Raw genomic sequence first — 18,842 nt, 5'->3', positions numbered from 1 at the left:
AATGATGGAGATGCTTGCAGCACACTAATAATCCAAATCCCGCAATGATGGAGATGCTTGCAGCACACTAATAATCCAAATCCCCGCCTTCATTAATTGCTCCGCCACATGTTTATTATTATAGGCAGGCATCATACTACCATTTAATTGGAATTTAAGTGCCAGACATTATAATCACTTAAATATGCTTTTTTTTTTTTCTCATTTCACTTTCAAAAAGAGCGAGGAGTGGGAGGGAACAACAACCTTTAAATTTGCTATTGTTACCATTTCAATTTTAGGAGTTGGAAATTAAGATTCCAAAGAGTAAAATGACTTGACTACACTACTGAAGAACTCAAGGCCTGAAGTCAGGTCTCAGTGACTCCTTTATCCGGCAAACTTGGCCAGAGCTGTCTCTGTGGAAGGTGTTCTAGGATCCAGGGGATTGACTGTGTGTCAGGAAAGGGCTCTTTCCCTGGGAGCCCACCTTCTGGGTTAACTATATTGGACCTCAGAGAGCTAGAGGTCGTGACCACAGTGAAACTGGCATCTCGACTTGGAAGTCCCGGGTTACCTTAGGCACCTCTGCAGCCTGGATGCCGGGGAAGGCTGAGCCTCACTCACCGCCCGCACCCAGACAGTGGCCACGGGCATTCAGGGACCCGCCGGACCACCCGCGGCGACTGTTGGCCCCGCGGAGCAGTCGCCCACGCTCCACCCGGTGACCCACTTCTCACGGGCCGGCCGCGCGGCTGCACAGACCTAGATCCAGGAATCTACGATCTCACCGCCATTCCCTCCCAGAGGGGACCCAGAACCCTGATTCCCTCCTCCTAGCCCCACCCCACCCCGCTACTCCGATTCCGTTCTCGTAGCGATGCTGCTGGGCTGGGTCGTGACTCTCGCTGTACTCGCTGCCCGCTGTCGCCGCTGTCAGGTTCCTCAACCTAACCTCCCCAGGGCTTGGGTTTCTTCTGCTCAGGCAGGAGTGGGAAAGTAGCACGTTCCCTTGGTGATGGGAGTGTGATGGAGCGAGAGCCCTGGGGAGAAAGAGGAACTTGAAATAGTAAAACCCGCCGCGAAAGTGAACTACTTAATATTCCAGCCTCAGTTGCTTTGAAACACTTTTGTGCTGAGACAAGCTTCAGGCCCACGGCTCCGGGGCTCTGTCCCCTGGCATCGCACGCTCAGTCGATGAAGCAGAACCCCAGACTAACGCCCTCTGCCGGACACGGACCAGGAGACGCCGCACTCTCGGTCGCCGGAGTGCGGCCCAAAACCCGCAGGGGCAACCCATCACGCACGCGCAGTACGGCTCCGTCCCACCCCACCCGCACTCGCGCACGCGCCTGCAGGAGGTGCGCCCTCCGTGGAGTACTGCGCAGACGCACAGTCCTGAATGTTGACCTAGGAGCGGGTGCACGCGCGCGCGACGCGAAGAGCCCTCTGTCAGAGCCGGGCAACATGTGCAGGGCTCTGCGCAGACGCTGAAGCCGGAGCTTAGGCGAGGCTAAGCCGGCCGGGAGCAAACCCGGGGCACCTGCAGGGGCGGCCCACTGCGCACGCGCGATCCGCCGCTCCCCCCCCCTGGAGGAGCCGGAGCTTCCTGGTGCGTTCTCCCACCCGCGCCGGTCTCCGGTGCTTCCTCCCTGCGGGGCGGCCTCAGCTGTCAGCGCCGGCCGCAGCCGCCCCTGCGAGGCTGGAGCGGAACCGGGAATCTAAGGGAGGGAACCTGGCGAGAGAGCCGCGCCGAGCGCCGCCACCCTGGCGCTGGGGGTCGGTGAGTGCCACTAGGACCGGTCCCCTCGCGTGCTAGCGCCGGCGTCTGAGTTTGCTCATCCTTGCCCGTGTCTCCGGTTTGCCTGCGGGCAGCGCCCCAGCCCGGGGCCTCCAGGTCCCCGCCGGCTCCCGGACCGTCCGTGTGTGTTGCCGCGGGTGTCGCTTTCGCGGCGGCGGCGAGACTGGGTGTGTCCCCGCTATAGCAGGACCGCTGGGCGCGCAGGAACCTGCTCAGACAACCAGGATTGTTATGCGGGCCCAGCAAATGGACAGACAGCCGCCGCCCTCCGGTGCGTTCTTGGCTACGGGGTAGCTGGCAGATGGAATGCTCCCGGCGCACCCAGCCAGTACTGGTGCGGGATGAGATTCCCCCTGAATCAAAGTCCTTCAAGCTCCACCCTCTTTATTTTCACGAACTTCAGCATAGGGTTCAACGGGTGCTTTGGGGTTGAAGTTGGCTAAGCCCCCAGTGTGCAGAACATGACAGGGAAGGGGGAATCATCGGTGTGGGCTATGTTCTTGCAGCACTGTGCCTAGGGTCAGGTGTCTCGGGGCTGGCGCTCCGGACTTCAACCAGCACCTGAGGGCTAGGGTCCCCTTCGGAGCCTGGGTCCAGGGCAGGTGTTCCCTGGTGCTGCATGCTTTAAGAGACCCTGCTTTTCCTGTGTGTGGCCCTTCTGGGCCTTGTCTTAGAAGGTATTTCTGTCTGTCCCCTTGTCTCCAGGCCCGGAAGGTTCTTGAATCCTGGTTTAGGGACTTAGTGTTTGCACATCAGGAGCCCTCGGGGAAATGTTCCAGAATGAGTGATGTTGGCTCTGCAGTAACAATGTGGAGGGAGACCCAGGCAGAGTTTAAGGAAATGAATTCCATCCTTGTCTCCTAAGCAGCCTTATTTCGTTCTGAAAGTTTTGGTGTTGCCGTTATTAAGCTTGAAAAGACTGAAATCATTTTAGAAAACTTGCCTCATGGGAAGTGAAGGGGGAAGGGAGAGGAAAAGTGAATAAAAATGGATGCCATGGGAATCTCCCTCACCCACATTGGTTCCATTTGAGCCCTTGCAAACAGAACATCTTCCTCTAAGATGCTGTACCCCCAATCTGAGCGAACAGCCTTTTGGAGCATGACAAGTCGCTAGCTTTCCATATTACATTGACCAGGTAGTCTCATGGAAACTATTTGACTTAGTCTTAACTGGACAGGCTTAATTTGGCTTTTATGGAGTCTATGGTTCCTCCTCCAGCCCTGCTTCTGGCAGTTGGCAGGAGGCTTCTTTGCTACTGAGTCTGTCTAGAGCTACGTTCTAGAACTCTTAGGTATGTATGCCTATTGCTCTTCAAATGGGCCAGGCTCCAGGCATGATTCTGAGTCACTAGGGATTGTCCCTGGTCATAGAGATCTTAGAATGGCACTGATTTACAAAAAAACAAACAAACAAACAAAAAAAACTCTGGAAAAAAGCAGAAACAGTTTTGGACCAGTGGTAAAAGCGTTTGACAGTTCCATCTGATAGGTTGAGTTAGATCCCTATGACCCAACTGGCAGACTGGGAGAACCAACTTCTTCAAGTTGTCCTTGACCTCCATACAGACACCATAGTGCAAGCATCCCCCTGCCACAGCACAAATAATAATGTATTTTTATTAAAGGACGAGGTGGGTGGCACATGGCACATCCAGAATAGGTGCCACAGGTGTCCAGAGGGGTGGTTTCAATTAGGAGCAGGAGATCTGAACCAAGGCTGCGTGTTAGAACTGCTCAGACCAGAGCCCACAGTCTTCATGGGTGAGCCTCAGCTTCAGTGTCTGTCAGAAAACAGCCCTAGAAGATTCTGCTTTGCAGCTAAGATGATGAGCTCCTGCTTTCCAGAGACAGCATTACAGAGGACCTGACATCGGAGTAGGCCAGGAAACGGTAGGGTTTCACCAGGTGGAGCAATACGTTGGGTGAAGTGCTGAAGGCCCATTCTGGGTGTGGAGAGAAGGGCATGGGGCCCATCCATGAATTGATGCCCATTCCCCTTGAATGGCACAAGGCCTGGTGTCAGCAGGTCGTGGTCACCTTCACAGAGACCATAATGCTCTCCTTGCTGCTTTGCTTGCTACGGAAGATCCATGGTTACCTCTCTGGGGACTCCTGTTGCTTCATTACCTCATTTCCCATGCCTAAAAAGGCAGAAAAGCTAGCTATCCAGGGAACGAAACCAAGGCTGCAGCATGGGAATCAGGCAGGAAAGCAAGCAACAGTATAAGCTTTGTGGAATTCTCTTCAGAGAACTTTCTTTAGGCCACATAGTTGTCCTAAAATATACCTTGTCAGTTCTCACCAAGAACTTCCTCTTCTAGGGAGACCACTGCCACCAGCTCTGGATAGACCAGATAATGGTGAGTGTTTGTTCCAGAAAGTACAGTCCTCTCTCTACCTGGGCCTGCAGAACGAATCACCCAGTCTCAGACTTGGCTTCCTAGAGCTCTAAGACACAGCTTTGTAGGCCATGATCACCTCATTTGCATAAGGACCACTGTGTAAGCAAATCATCCCCATACACTTTCCTTGTGTACTGCTATATAGAAAAGAATTTGAGAGTGTCCATATATAGAGAGAGTCAAATAATAAATCCTAACAAGTGAATCCAGAATTATAGATGAATGTGGACTTTTAGAGAGATACAAGGTGAGGCCAGGCAGTGGTGGCGCACGCCTTTAATCCCAGCACTTGAGAGGCAGGGCCAGGTGGATCTTTGAGTTTGAGGCCAGCTTGGTCTATAGAACAAGTTCCAGGACAGCCAGGGCTACACAGAGAAATTGTGTCTCAAAAAATAAAAAAGCAAAGAGATAAAGGTAAAGTTAACATGATGAAAACATTTCCAATATAGTAACAGAACAAAAATTATAGTATAAACACGCCTTGTACAGGAAAAGGCATGAGATCAGACTCAGATCGCTGAAGTGAAACTCATGTCCTAGTGCGTGAACATTCTTGTTCTGTTCATTTCAGGAACCAGGTCTTGTTGAGCTTATGTGAGCATGATAAACCTTGTGTAGGCACAGATGCTGTGCTTCTGGGTCTGAGCTCATTTACCTGCCACACAAATGCTCTGGGCAGATTTGGGTTGGTGCGTGTTTACAGGCAAAAGGAAAGATGCAAATTCTGGTCTTGAATATTTTGTGGTGTCTACCTTTATATGTGGCACTCATACAGCAGCTGTGGCAATATCGTGTGATTGTGAACTGTCTTATGCTTATCAACTTTTTATTGCTTTTACAAATTCTTGAGGCAGCTTTTTTGAAAAAGACTTGCTTTGGTTCATAGTTTTAGAGGTTTCAGCCCATGATAATTGGCCATAGTCTTGCAGCCTATAGTAAGGCTGCACACCATGGTGGGGAATAACATGGCAAATGAAAACTACACACATGGTTGTGTCCAGAAAGAGTTCTCACAGATGTTCTGGTGATGTAGACCTCCTGCCAGGCCCCACCTATTAAAGTTTCTGCCAATAGTATCAAGCTTGGAACTCAGCTTTTAACATATGAGCCTTCAGGGGACACACAAGATCCAAACCACGGCACATCTGTGTTCAGACATTCATGCTCACTAGATTTCTATTCTTAGCATGAATTGTTTGATAGTTATGATTCTCATATCTTGTCATCTTTTCCTTGAAGGGACAGGTTTGCATGTGGGGGTTTTCTGAGGGAGAGGGTTTTTTTCAAGGAGGGTATATCCATAGGGGTGTGTGTGTGTGTGTGTGTGTGTAGGCCAGACGTATCTTCCTCTGTTGCTCTCCACCTTATTTTTTTTTTTTTTTTTGGTTTTTCGAGACAGGGTTTCTCTGTAGCTTTGGAGCCTGTCCTGGAACTCCCTTTGTAGACCAGGCTGGCCTCGAACTCACAGAGATCCGCCTGCCTCTGCCTCCCGAGTGCTGGGATTACAGGCGTGCGCCACCACCGCCCGGCTTCCACCTTATTTTTTGAGACAGGCTCTTTCATTGAACCTGGAGCACATTAATTTGGCTGGATTGGCTGCCTAGCAAGCTCCAGCAGTTTCCTGTCCCTGCACCCCCTCCTGCCCTGGCTCCCATTTCAGTGCTGGGGTTGCAGACACACATACTCATGCCCAGCTTTTCACATAGGTGCTGAGTCTGAACTCGGGTTCTTCTGCTTACATAACAGGCCGTTTACCCAATAACATCTCCTCAGCCTGTTTATTTATTTTTTAAATATTTATTTTTATTTTATACGTATGAATGTTTGTGCACTATGCGTAGACCTGGTGCCCACGGAAGCCAGCAGCAGACATCAGACCCCCTAGAACTAGAGAACATTGCATTACAGAACATTGTGAGCTGTCCCATGGGTGCTGGGATCCGAACCTGGTCCTCTGCAAGAGCAAGCAGTACTCTTCATTGCTGAACCATCTTTCTGCCCTCCCCTCACTTAGGCAGTTTCATGCATTGTTGCACTTACTTGTTATTTAAAAATTTTAAAAGTATCTAAGATTGAAATTTTGTCAAAGAACTCCATAATTCCCCAGTAAGTCCCACACTAACCAGTGAACCCTGGAGGTGCTTGTCGTCACTTCCCAGATAACTACAAAACTTTGGAAACCTTTGGGTAGACTCTGTTAAACGCTTATTACATTCGTTTGTGTGTATGTGTGCACATATGTGCATACGTGTGGGAAGATCAAAGGACAGACAATTTATGAGAGTTTATTCCATCTTTCTTGTCTAAGGATTGGGCAGGTCACCAGGGTTAGAGCAAGAGCCTTTATATACTGTGCTATTTCTCTGGCCCTCTTTTTAAAAACCACAACCGTGATACCCGTTGTTTTTTTTTTAAATAATGATATCTTGAAGGCTGGAGAGATAGCTGAGAGGTTATGAGCACTTGCTGCTCTTTCAGAGGTCCTGAGTTCAATTCCTAGTAACCAACCACATGGTGGCTCACAACCATCTGTAATGAGATCTGGTTCCCTTTTCTGGCCTACAGGCATATGTGGGGGCAGAGCGCCATATAGATAATAAATTTTAAAAATGATATCTTGAAACATATACACTTTATGTCTGAGATGCTTAAATAAACTCCTGAGAGAGGCCCTACCACCACCCATGTAACGGGCTCACTATCAGGACCCACAGCCACTGCCTCACAACTGACAAAACCAGGGTCCATCATGTATTAAATATTCATGAAGCTTTTTTCTTATTTTAGGGAATACAAGGAAATTGCTCACTACCCCTCCACTGCCATGTACTGCCTTGTTCACCCTACTAGAAAACAGCTGGTGAGCTTCACAGATGAGGGCCATATCCTAAAAATGTGCCTCTTCTTCTCCCTTTTACTCATGATGCGGTTTCCATCTGCAGAATCCATTGCCTTTGACATTTGCCAGTGTTTAAATAGCCTCAGAGAAAGACTGAACAGAGTCAGAGCAGACATGAGCTATGTATGCTTTAGCTCACATACATACATGTGCCTGTCAATGCTTTCTTGGGGCAGAATCCAAAGCTTTGTGTACGTTAGGCATGGTAGCACATGGTTTAATGCTGGCACTTGGAAGGCAGAAGCAGGTGGATCTCTCTGAATTTGAGGCCAGCCTGGTCTACACACTGAGTTATAACAACCAGAATTACATACGAGACAGACCCTATCTTTGAAAAGAATTTTTTTTTAATTTTAAGAATTTAAGCCTTGGGGTCTGTTTTCATCTGTGTCTCTTTGTTTGCTACTGTCAGGCTCATGTTCAATTTCAGGGTAACTCTTCCACCAATATCCTTCCATTTCTCCGGGATCCTCTGGTAATTCCTCAGGATGAAGCAGCCAGAGCACCATGGTCACCCAGCCCTCCATCTGTCAACATACGTACAATTAATTCCTGTCTTCTCCAGGATTGTGTGATATTATCTCTGGTGGTCTAAATGAAAATGGCTTATAGGGAGTGGCATTATTTGAAAGGATTAGGACATGTGGCCTTAATGGAATAGGTTGGCCTTGCTGGAGGAAGTGGGTGTACTTTGAGGTTTCAGAAGCTCAAGCTAGGCCCAGTGGGTCACTATGTCTTCTACCTGCTGGTCCAGATGTGGAATTCTTGGCTTCTTCTCCAGCACCATGTCTGTGCCACCATGATGGAATGGTCTAAACCTCTGAACTGAAAACCAGCCCCAATTAAATGTTTTTTGTTATAAGAGTTGCCATAGTCATGGTGTCTCTTCACAGCAACAGAAACCCTAACTACCTGCCTTAGCTTAATTTAATTTCAACAGTTACAAGAGAGAGAAGTATTACAGACTATAAACTGTAAGAACATTATGTGTCCATTAGTAAAGCCTTAGCATGTTGTACCAATACACATCGCAGTAAGCATTTGGCAAATGTTTGTTGAATGAATAAATGTTTTCTGCTTTGTGTATCTTAAAAAGCCACAGAGTCTGTGAGCATTCTCTATATACACACAGACCTTTGGTCCTGGCTGACTGCTGGGAATTCTCCAGATCTGGTAATAAAATGCTTTCCTAAAAGCATCTCAAGTAGGGCAAAGCAATTCCTCAAGTTGAAGGAAGAACACGAAGTGTGGCCAGCGCTGCCCACCAGGACACCTCTGTGTCACACACCTGTGCAGCATATGAAGCACCATGGTCATCAGCTTTCTCTGAGCAATCTCAGCGGCCTATTTGTGGCCTTATTAGGGTTTCTTTCTTCTCGAGGCCTGTGACTTCATGGAGGGAGATACACCAGTCCTGAGGACATGACAGACACATGGTGCAAAGGGTTGTCCCTGTCGTGATTTACTGGTTTTGAAGGCCCCTTAGCACGCTCTCCAAAGCACTGGCCCTGCTCTGCTCCGTGTTCGCAGATATTTATGTGGAACAAAGAAACCAGATGGTAGGGTTCTGTGTAGCTGCCACCGTGGCTTGCACTAGTTTTACCCCTGGCACTGGCTGGGACTCTTCTAGATGCTGCTGATTAGAGGCACCATAGTGCGCAGGGACTGTCACAACCCATAGTCCCTAAGCTAAGAGCAATTGTGAGAAAGACCATTTTACAGGACTCCTGTGGCCTGCCAGCAGAGTTCTCAGAAATCAGCACTTGCTTTATACATAACCATTTGATTGTCCACTTTAATACAAACATTGAAATACTCATTGCCTTGTGCAATGTTTGATATTTTAACTGGAAGCAAACAAGCTTTTGCCAGGGTGGGGGCTGCCTTTTCTTTCTCGTTGTTTCCTCAGGATCAGGCTGAGCCCTCTTCAGTGGGACCTTCTTAGAGGATTCTTGCAGGGAGTGGGGAGGCTAAAGTGACCAGCTCTTGGTGTTTGCCTTAGAGTAGCTGGCAGTCGTTTCCTCCCCTGAGGTTAGGCTCAGCTCTCAGCCATCACCACTTCTGAGTATCTCCAGTGCCACTCAAGTGTTAAGTGCGTTGAGGAACTTTAACTTCCTTCTCTTGCATGCATTGGCTTTCGTAACCAGAAAGTGTTCCAGATTTTGTAATTCCAGGATCTCCTCCTTTAAATGCCTTTGCTCAAATAGAACATGCACAAGTGTGAATGTAGCCTTCATTGAGACTTCAGATAAGGCTTAGCAAGGGCAAAGCAGTAAACGGTATTGAGGGGAATGGGAACAAATTAAGGCACTAAAGAGGTGGTGGCTGACTAATGCTGCATTCTAGGAGTGATAGATGAAGATGTTAGAAGGATTGCCGGGTGGTGGTGGCACAAAGGATGCTCACCGTGACTAGAATATAAAAGATATATATGCTTTATATATAAATATGTAACATATACATGGTATATGTTTATCCTGTGTATAAAGGATAGAGGCATGCAGGGCCTAAGAGCTCAGATTTCGAGGCTGTCAAGACAGGCTGAGGTTCAAGTGCTGACACAGCTTACTTGCAGTTTGGTCTTGGCCAGTACTTCCTTTTGGTCTCGGTCTGGGAAGGATGATAATACTAGGAACCCGGGCCACATTAGGAGGCCATCAGCATAAAGTGCCAGGCACAGCTGTGGATATATGTGTAAATCTGCACCTCTCTGTTATGCAGCTGGTCTGTTTTAGCACTATCCTGTTTGGTGTGTCCGTGAGTGTCAGGCAAGTGCTAGCCACTGATCTGTGCTCCCTGAGAAACATCCTCGGAACACGTTTTGCTCTCTTACTTTCTAACTTGGTAGCTGTTTTGTGGTTATTTTTCAAATTAAACTTAAACACCCTTCATCTACCCAAAGGTGCCAGAGAGTCATGCCTGTGAGCCCCAGGTTCCTCCAGATGTCCCTCGAGATCTCATCATTCCTGCTCCCTAGGGCTACTGCTCTTCTCCGGGGACCCACTGGCTCCACCCCAGAGTTGTGTGTGTAGCACTGCTGCTGCCAGGCCACTTCACCTGTAACCTTGGAGCAACACCTTCAGCCAGCCTTGCCTGGGACTAAGGTCAGTTTCTGGTGCTGCCTCTGCAGTTTGCCTAGGTGTCTAAACTGTGTGGCCTTTGCTGCTCTGGGCCTGAAAGGAATGGGAATAAGCAAGAGAGTGTTATATATTCTTGAACAATAGCCAAAAAATAAAAAAACTTTTTTGTTATTGTTGTTGTTTTTTGTTTTTGTTTTTCAAGACGGGTTTCTCTAGCTTTGGAGCCTGTCCTGGAACTAGCTCTTGTAGACCAAGCTGGCCTCAAACTCACGGAGATCCGCCTGCTAGGATTAATGGCGTGCGCCTCCACCACCCGGCTAGCCATATACTTCTTTAACCAGAAGATCATTTTATTTCCTTTTTGAAACGAGGTCGGATGTAGCTCATGCTGACCTTGTATTTACTGTGTGGTGGAGGAGATTGAATTTGAGCTTTTGATCATCCTGCCTACCAGGAGCTAAGATTACAGGCATTTGCCATCACGCTGAGTTTATACAGGCGTGGGATTAAGCCCATAGTGCTCTGATGCTTGCCAGGCAGGTAGCCGAGCTACATCCTGAGCCCCAAAACCTTTCTGAACTGTGACCTTTTCATATTCCTCTCTGGTGGAAGGAGAAAGTTCATCTAGGTTAAGCTAGCTGCTGGTCTGGATTAGCTTTGACCAGAGCCATCTGGTCTCCCTTTTAGATGGACTGTTATGAAAACCTTTCATAAACACAAATCTGGGGTGGTGAAATTCTCAGCAGGGAAAGGCACTGCTGTTAAACACTGTGACCTGAGTTTGATCTCTAGAGCTGGCATAAAAGGAAAGAATTGTTCCCCTAAGTTGTCTTCTGACCTACACCCACGAACAACACACACACACACATACACACAGGATAAATAACTAAAAATGTGTTAACGTTAAAAATTAAAAACTCACCGCGGGCCTTAACGAATGTCATTAAATTGCTGCTCCTTTATCAATCATCATAACTGTTTTTAAGACATTGTTGATAGGAGGTTTTACTTGCTGTTGTTTAGGTTTTGATGGTTGGTGGTTATAGGTTTTTTTTTGTCATTAAAAGTCATATTTTTAAAGTGGGTATGGTAGCTCATGTCTCAGTCAGGAGACTGATACCACTCTTCTGAGGCCAACCTTAGCTAACTGTAGGACTCTGTCTCAAAAACAATTCCATTTTAAATTATTTGTGAAATTTCTATACTACCTTTAATGCATGAATTTTGAATTTATGTTTTAAGGCAAGATATTTAGTGCCATTTAATATCTGTTTTAAAAAGGTAATATTTTTAGGGTTTTTTTTTTTTTTGGTTTTTTGAGACAGGGTTTCTCTGTGGCTTTGGATCCTGTCCTGGAACTAGCTCTGTAGACCAGGCTGGTCTTGAACTCACAGAGATCCGCCTGCCTCTGCCTCCCGAGTGCTGGGATTAAAGGCATGCGCCACCATCACCCAGCCAGATTTTTAGTTTTTAAAATAAAGGGTTTGTTTTAGATTTCCCTCTGTGTTTTAAATTGTGTGTATCTGTGAGGGTATGTGCACTAGAGTACCGGTGCCCACAGAGGCCTCGGGTACTGAATCCCTGTACTGGAGTCCAGAGTACATGCTGGGAATCAAACTTGACCTCTCCAAGAGCAGCATGCAGCCTTAGCCTCCAAGCCATCTCTCCAGCCCTGGAAAGATCTTTATGGAAATATTTTACTGTAAAAGTAAAAATAAGGATTTTTTTCTTGGTTTTGGTTTTGGGGGGGTTGTTTGTTTGTTTTGAGACAGGGTTTCTCTGTGTAACCTTGGCTGTTCTGGAACTCATAGAGATCCACCTGCCTCTGCCTCCTGAGTTCTGGGATTAAAGGTGTGCACCACCACTACCCAGCTAGGGTTTCTTTAAAACAAACAAAAAACCTCTTTATCCCATATATTTTATAGTCTGCAGCTATTCATATTAGAAGCATGTTAGCTTTTGATCATTAATGAGTGACTCATGAATTATCAATATACCCTGTTTTGCCCTCATCTGACTAAGAGTTGGTGTTTGGTTAGTATTAGCCATGCCCATAGAGCTCATTAACTGAACTAAAGTCCCCACTGTGAGTCACCAAGACTTTTCCCCACTTGGAGACTTGAGCTGGGAAGTGCTTCTCTCTCGGCTTGCAGCTCTCAGGAGCCCCGCTGCTCCGTTCCTTCCCTTCCTGCCGGTCTTCACATCTGGACCTCCTTGCCTTCAGTTGCTGAATGGGATCCTCCTGACTGGGTGTTGCCAGCCTTACCTGAGCTCACTCGGACCACCTACTTTTCCAGGTTAGCAGCTCAATGTCTCTGCTTCTGGTAGCTGAAAGGCAGTAACTTTGTCTGAAGTTGACAACCTTCATAAATGTTGTTTTTGCTGTTGCCTGTGTTTGATAAACTCTCTGTAGACTTTTCCTCTGGTTGTGGGTGCCAGAATTATGTTAGATTTATGTTTAATGTAGGAGAAGTACTTTTAGGATGAATTTCTTATGTCTGGTATGATGGCATGTGTCTATAATTCTGTCAGGAGACTGAGACAGAGAATCACTATGAGTCAACAGCAGCCTGGGGCTACCTAGTGAGACCAGCCTGAGCTACAGAGCAAGACCCTGTCTCATAAGGGGGGTGTGAGGGAGAGAGGGGCCATGTGCAGTGAAACCCTGGGCTCCAGTATTTCTAATAGCAATAGGAAAAACTGGCCTTAGATTCAAGAGAGAATGCCTGACTTACACACTCCTGACCCATTGGGCTCCTGGGTCAGCAAAGCCACTGAAGGCTCCAGTCCTAGGCCTCTGCTTTTCCCTTCCTCCTCACAGTCCTCTCAAGTCCTACAATCTACCTGTAGCCAGGACACCAAGTTGAGTTTTCTTTTTAGTTGATTAATTTAGTGTGTGTACACACATGGCATGGTACATGTGTGGGAATCTGTTCTCTCCTTCCACCTTTACCTGTGTCCCAGTAACCCGGTGCCAAGCTTGGCTGCAAGCACTTCTACCTGCTAAACCCCCTCTCCAGCCTTGAATTTCCTTTTACTGATTCTACATTGGTTAAGGAAAAGGCATTATTTTGTGATTAGATGGGACATGCATGGTAACCAAAGCATTGGAACAATGATAAAGCACAGCAGCAGCAGTGGAGAGCACATAAAAAGCTTATTGTTGGGTGGGCAAGAGCCCAGTGGGGAGAGCAGTTTGGCTCCAAGCCTGAGGACCTGAGTTTGATCCTCCAGCCTTGCATGGTGGAAGAGAGAACAGACTCTGACAAGTTGTCCTCTGACCTCCACACATACACCATGGCACTTGGATGTGCACACACACATACACACAAAAGTGAATAAATAGAATTAGTAAAGCATGTTGTTGAAAAAGATGGCAGTTGCCCCAAAGCATGTGCATTGTCTCTGGATATGGTGTGTCTGGAGCATCAGGATGGCATGCTTCCTTCCAAGGGAGTGTTTGGGATTAAGGTGGCAGAAAGGAAGGTGAGAAAATACGGAGGAAAAGAGCTTGTAGCAATTCCCAAGGTGATTGGTCTGTGTTTCCATGGCACTTTAGTTTTCCATCTTTGAGCCTTTGGTTGGTGTTGGCCCTGTGCCTGCAGGAAGATGGCAGTGCTGCGGCAGCTGGCGCTCCTACTCTGGAAGAACTATACTCTGAAGGTGAGTCCAGGCCCGAGGAAGGGTGGCCATCGTCCATTGGATGCCCAGGGAAAGCTCTCAAGGACGGAACATTTGCTGCAGTCCACAGGGTGGTCGTTTCTCTTGTAGAAGCGGAAAGTTCTAGTGACAGTCTTGGAACTCTTCCTGCCCCTCCTGTTTTCCGGGATCCTGATTTGGCTACGCTTGAAAATCCAGTCAGAGAATGTGCCCAATGCCACAGTTTACCCGGGCCAGTCCATCCAGCAGCTGCCCCTGTTCTTCACATTCCATCCTCCTGGTGGGAACTGGGAGCTCGCCTACATCCCTTCCCACAGTGATGCTGCCAGGACCATCACGGAGACCGTGCAAAGGGAGCTAGTGATCAGCATGAAAGGTGAGACCTGGGAGGGGCTTGTGGTTTGGGTCTTTGTGACAGTGTTGCCTCCTCCAGGGCACAGGAAAAGCTGAGTCCACACTCAGAAACTCATCATGTTGGCTAAATACCTTTATTAATCCCTGGACTACCTTATCTCAGTACACAGTGAGGCTCAAGAGCCCGGCCTCCCCTCTGTCCAATGCTGAGGGGACCAATGAAGAAACGTGTGGTAGTTAGTGTTGGTCATATCTGGCTCCACGGTCGCACCTAGTGATAGCGAGCAGCTGGGTGGGCCCAGTCCAGAAAAGCCATTTAATTCTGAGAGAGCAGAGCACAGTTTGAGTACATGGTACCAACAACCTTCCTGGGGTGGGTTTCAGGGGACACCTCTGAATTAAGTCATAGGAGGCCTGTGGAGGGAGCCACCCGGGTAATGTGTGCTAGCCTTCTTTTCTGTATCTTTGCTTTCAAGATAAAGCTATTGTCCCTTTCCCTCTTCCTGTTGGCATAGACTGCCTATAGCTTGTTTCACCCCACCAAAGGATTACAACAAAGCTCTGTACTTAAAAGGAGGGTCAGGGGACAGAGGTCATTTGAGTAACTCTAATTTTTAAAGCTTGCCATACTGGTCATAGTGGCGCATGCCTTCAAATCCAGCACTTGGAAGGCAGAGGCAAGTGGATCTGTGAGTTCAAGGCCAGCCTGGTCTACAGAGTAAGTTCTAGGACAGTCAGAGTTACACAGAGAAACCCTGTCTTAAACAATAAATAAATGGGGCATTGCCTGCTCTTCCAAAGGTCCTGAGTTCAATTCCCAGCAATCACATGGTGGCTCACAACCATCTGTAATGAGGTCTGGTGCCCTCTTCTGGCCTACCGGCATACACACAAACAAAGTATTGTATACATAATAAATAAATAAATATTTTTAAAAAAACAATAAATAAATGAATAAAATAAGACTTGCCGTGATTGGGGGATTAAGTGGGGCTGTTGCCATAGACTGCAGTCCCTGGCCCTGTTTTGTTACAGGTTTCTGTGACTTGGCCCTGCTGCCGGCCTGGTATTCCAGCCTGATTCAGACTGCAGCAGGAAGACTAAGTGCTACCCAGGGCTTCTCTGACTGAGCAGTTCTACTGTCCGCAGCAGCTTAAATCTCTGCCAAGACAAAAGCCACTCTAGTCTTGAGGGTTCCCACAGCTTTTGACAGCCTTGTCAGTGTGCTGTCTTTTATCTGAAGTGTCCTGGCCTTCCCAGGCTTCTCAAGGAGCAGGGATGATTAGGCAATGTGTGGTTTGCTGCTTTGTCCACAGTGCATGGCTTTTCCTCTGAGAAGGACTTTGAGGACTACATTCGGTATGACAACCGCTCCTCCAACGTGCTGGCAGCTGTGGTATTCGAGCACACCTTCAACCACAGCAAGGACCCCCTGCCGCTGGCGGTGAGGCTTTGATTCCCCCCCACACACACACACACACTGTGCTGAGCCTCATTTCCCCTCACTACTCACTATGCTTGCAAATAAGGATGCTTTTTCTCAACTGCCCCCTGCCTAAGAGTCAACCTTAAGCTGTCCCTGGGAACTGTGGTACTCAGTCCGTCTGAGGGAGCTTGGTGATGTTAACCTATAAATCCAGGACAGTTTTTAAAAATCTACCAGCCCATGGACAATCACTTAACTTTTGCATTTTATAAAAGGTCTCTGGGCCTCTTTGGATAAAAAAGCAACTAGGATAAGGAAGAAAATTGGTGTTTTGGACTTAAATATAGCTTTAAAAAAATGAAGGAAGCTCTTTGCTTTCTAGATGGTTTTAGAACTGAGCAAACTGATGGGGCGGTGGTGGCTTGGCCTTTAACCCCAGCACTCGGGAGGCAGAGGAAGGTGGATCTATGTCAGTTTGAGGCCAGCCTGGTCTACAAAGCAGGTTGTAGGGCAGCCACTGCTACACAGAGAAACTCTGCCTTAGGAAAACAAAACTGAGCAACTCTCTCACACGATGGTGGTACCCAGCCATTGAAAATGTGATATTGCTGGGCATGGTGGTGCATGCCTTTAATTCCAGCACTTGAGAGACAGAGGCAGATGGATCTCCGTGAGTTCAAGACCATCCTGGTCTACATAGCAAGTTCTAGGCCAGCCAGAGATAGACAGTGAGACCCTGTCTAAAAAAAGAAAAAAAAAAGTATTCATGTTGCTGAGTAACGGAAGAGAAGTAGCTACAACATCGCATAAGTATCCTGTGTATCCCTGTGTCCCTGCTGGGAGGAATAACTGCCTCTGGGGCTGGAGAGAGAGAGCTCAGCAGTAAGAGCACTGGCTGCTCTTCTGGGGGACACAGGTTGAATTCCCAGCACCCACATGACAACTTACAACTACAGTTCCAGGGGACGCAACACCCTCACACAGACATACATGCAGGCAAAACCCAGTGCACATTAAATAAAAATAAATAAATCATGAAAAAAAAAGAATGTAGGTAGTGGCACAGGCCTTTAATCCCAGCACTTGGGAGGCAGAGACAGGTGGATCTCTTTGAGTTCGAGGCCAGCCTGGTCTACAGAGCTAGTTCCAAGACTGGCTCTGTAGATACTGAGAAATCCTGTCTCTAGAAGAGAAAAAAAAATAAAGACTGTCTCCCTCTGATGTTTTGAGGCAGTTGGGGTAATTGCAGGGCAGGGCATGATAAGCTCCTGGTGACACCATCCTCGTGAGGAAACATACCCTCGGGGCACTCTGGCCTCTACTCTTCCAGATGAATCCTTCAGAATGGTTGATTTTCTCTTCTGTTTTCACAGGTAAAATACCACCTACGCTTCAGTTACACGCAAAGAAATTACATGTGGACGCAAACAGGAAATGATTTCCTAAGAGAGAAGGAAGGCTGGCACACCACTTCTCTTTTCCCACTTTTCCCAAGCCCGGGGCCAAGGGAACCATCATCACCTGATGGCGGTGAGCCAGGTGAGAGACACTTAGGGACCATAGTTCTAACCCCAGGTTGCTAACTCCTGATCACTCTAAGAGTCCAAACCACCTCACCTTCTCTACAGAAAAAAATTGGGGGGTTGGGGTGGTGAGACAGGGTTTCTCCATGTAGCCCTGGTCATCCAGGAGCTCACTCTGTAGGCCAGGCTGGCCTTGAACTCACAGAGATCCGCCTGCCGCTGCCTCCTGAATGCTGGGATTAAAGGCGTGTATCACCGCTGCCCAGCCAGGAAATTAGTTTTTATAAACTTCTCAATTGTGAAGGGAAAAACACTCAATAAAGCTGGCTCCTAAAGGTTAAGTCTAAGCCTTTGAAAGAGTGGCATCCCGCCCCCACTTCAGAAGACATGGGTCCTTGAGTGAAACATTCATCACTCGGGTTTTTGTGTCTTGTGTTTTTTGGACAGGGTTTCTCTAGGTAGCCTTGGCTGTCCTGGAACTCACTCTATAGACCAGGCTGGCCTCGAACTCACAGAGATCCCCCTGCCTCTGCCTCCCATGTGCTGGAATTAAGGCATGTGCCACCACCACTCAGCTGTCACTCAGGTTTTTAAAAGCCTCATTTTAACCAACTTTTCAGGCTTGTTTTTTTGTATCCCTTCCCTGGCCTTCTCTGTGTTTGATTTTATAACATTTTGAAAGGCTGCAGGTTCTTGATTTAACTCAGTAACTTGCATAGAAGTTCATGTTGATTATTCCAGTTCCCTGTCTATGCATACTGTGGTCTGTGTGGTGGAGCTTTCTGTTGTTCATAGGTCTGTCTGTTCTGAAGCACAGGAACATCTTGGACCCAGCTAGAGAGAGGTAAGAGGTGGCTTGGACCGATGATCCAGGTTGAAAAATAGCTCAGTCCGACCAAGACTGGCAGATGTCCACAAGTTCTGGAGAACACTGTCTTCTGCAGGTCTCTCTGGGGAACAGGACTCAGAATGTACACCTGGCAGGCAGGAGGCATCTGACGAGCAGCATTTAGAGACACCTCTCACTGGTTCTAGGACCCATCCTAAGGCTAACACTCTGGGTTGGGGTCTTAAATCTGGAAAATGAACTAAAATGAACAAGGAGCGATAGAGTGAGAGAGGTTCTACACCAGTGAGTAGACCTAGAGCTCAGGAGAAGCTGCAGCCAGCTACCACATCAGTTGCCATGTCAACCAGCTGGACACGCTGGCTGACAGATGCTACCGTGTAGCTCCTCAAGCCTGTCTTGTTGGTTTGTTTCTGTCTTGTTTCCTGAAAGCAGTAGAAAATATCTCTTTAAACCAGGGATGGTGGTCCACACCTCGGATCCCAGTACTTGGGAGGCAGAGACAAGCAGATTTCTGAGTCGGAGGTCAGATTGATCTACATAGTAAGTTCCAGGACAACTAAGAGATCCTCTCTCAAAAACAAAACAAAACAAAAGCCTGGGGCTAAAGAGATGGCTCAGAGGTGAAAGCCCTGGGTGAATACCCAGCACCCACGTGATGTCTGATAACTGTAGCTCCAGTGTCAGGGAATCCCATGTCCTCTGGCCTCTGCAGATACCAGCAATCATGTGATGCGCAGACAGGCGTGCAGGCAAAACATCCAAATACATAAAGTAATCTTTAAGAAAAAATTTTTTAAAAAGTAAAAATTTAAATCTTAGAGGAAAGGCTGACAGATATCAATGAGTGCAAACTCAAAATATTGCCC

At 47.6% G+C, this 18,842-nt stretch overlaps 1 protein-coding gene across 7 annotated transcripts in view; it reads left to right on the top strand.

The window, feature by feature from the left end:
- The first annotated feature begins 1,369 nt into the window (after positions 1-1,369).
- Positions 1,370-18,842, top strand: part of Abca3 (ATP binding cassette subfamily A member 3) — a 56,208-nt gene continuing 38,735 nt past the window's right edge. Inside the window, exons 1-8 of one of the 7 annotated variants that reach the window (XM_026780205.1) lie at positions 1,370-1,591; positions 4,104-4,142; positions 9,986-10,187; positions 12,317-12,460; positions 13,723-13,826; positions 13,935-14,199; positions 15,494-15,621; positions 16,977-17,142. In XM_026780205.1, coding sequence (XP_026636006.1) covers positions 13,773-13,826; positions 13,935-14,199; positions 15,494-15,621; positions 16,977-17,142 — 613 coding nt within the window. In that variant the 5' untranslated portion in view covers positions 1,370-1,591; positions 4,104-4,142; positions 9,986-10,187; positions 12,317-12,460; positions 13,723-13,772. Of the gene's footprint in view, positions 2,052-4,103; positions 4,143-9,985; positions 10,188-12,316; positions 12,461-13,722; positions 13,827-13,934; positions 14,200-15,493; positions 15,622-16,976; positions 17,143-18,842 lie in introns of all 7 variants that reach the window. The other 6 variants (XM_026780204.1, XM_013347294.2, XM_013347292.2 and 3 more) reach the window with 6 other exon arrangements.

The sequence above is a fragment of the Microtus ochrogaster genome, chromosome 7 (genome assembly GCF_000317375.1).
Source record: "Microtus ochrogaster isolate Prairie Vole_2 chromosome 7, MicOch1.0, whole genome shotgun sequence".
NCBI lineage: Eukaryota > Metazoa > Chordata > Mammalia > Rodentia > Cricetidae > Microtus > Microtus ochrogaster.
The sequence above is the reverse complement of the archived record's forward strand: the minus strand, read 5'-3'. Positions and strand labels throughout refer to the sequence as shown.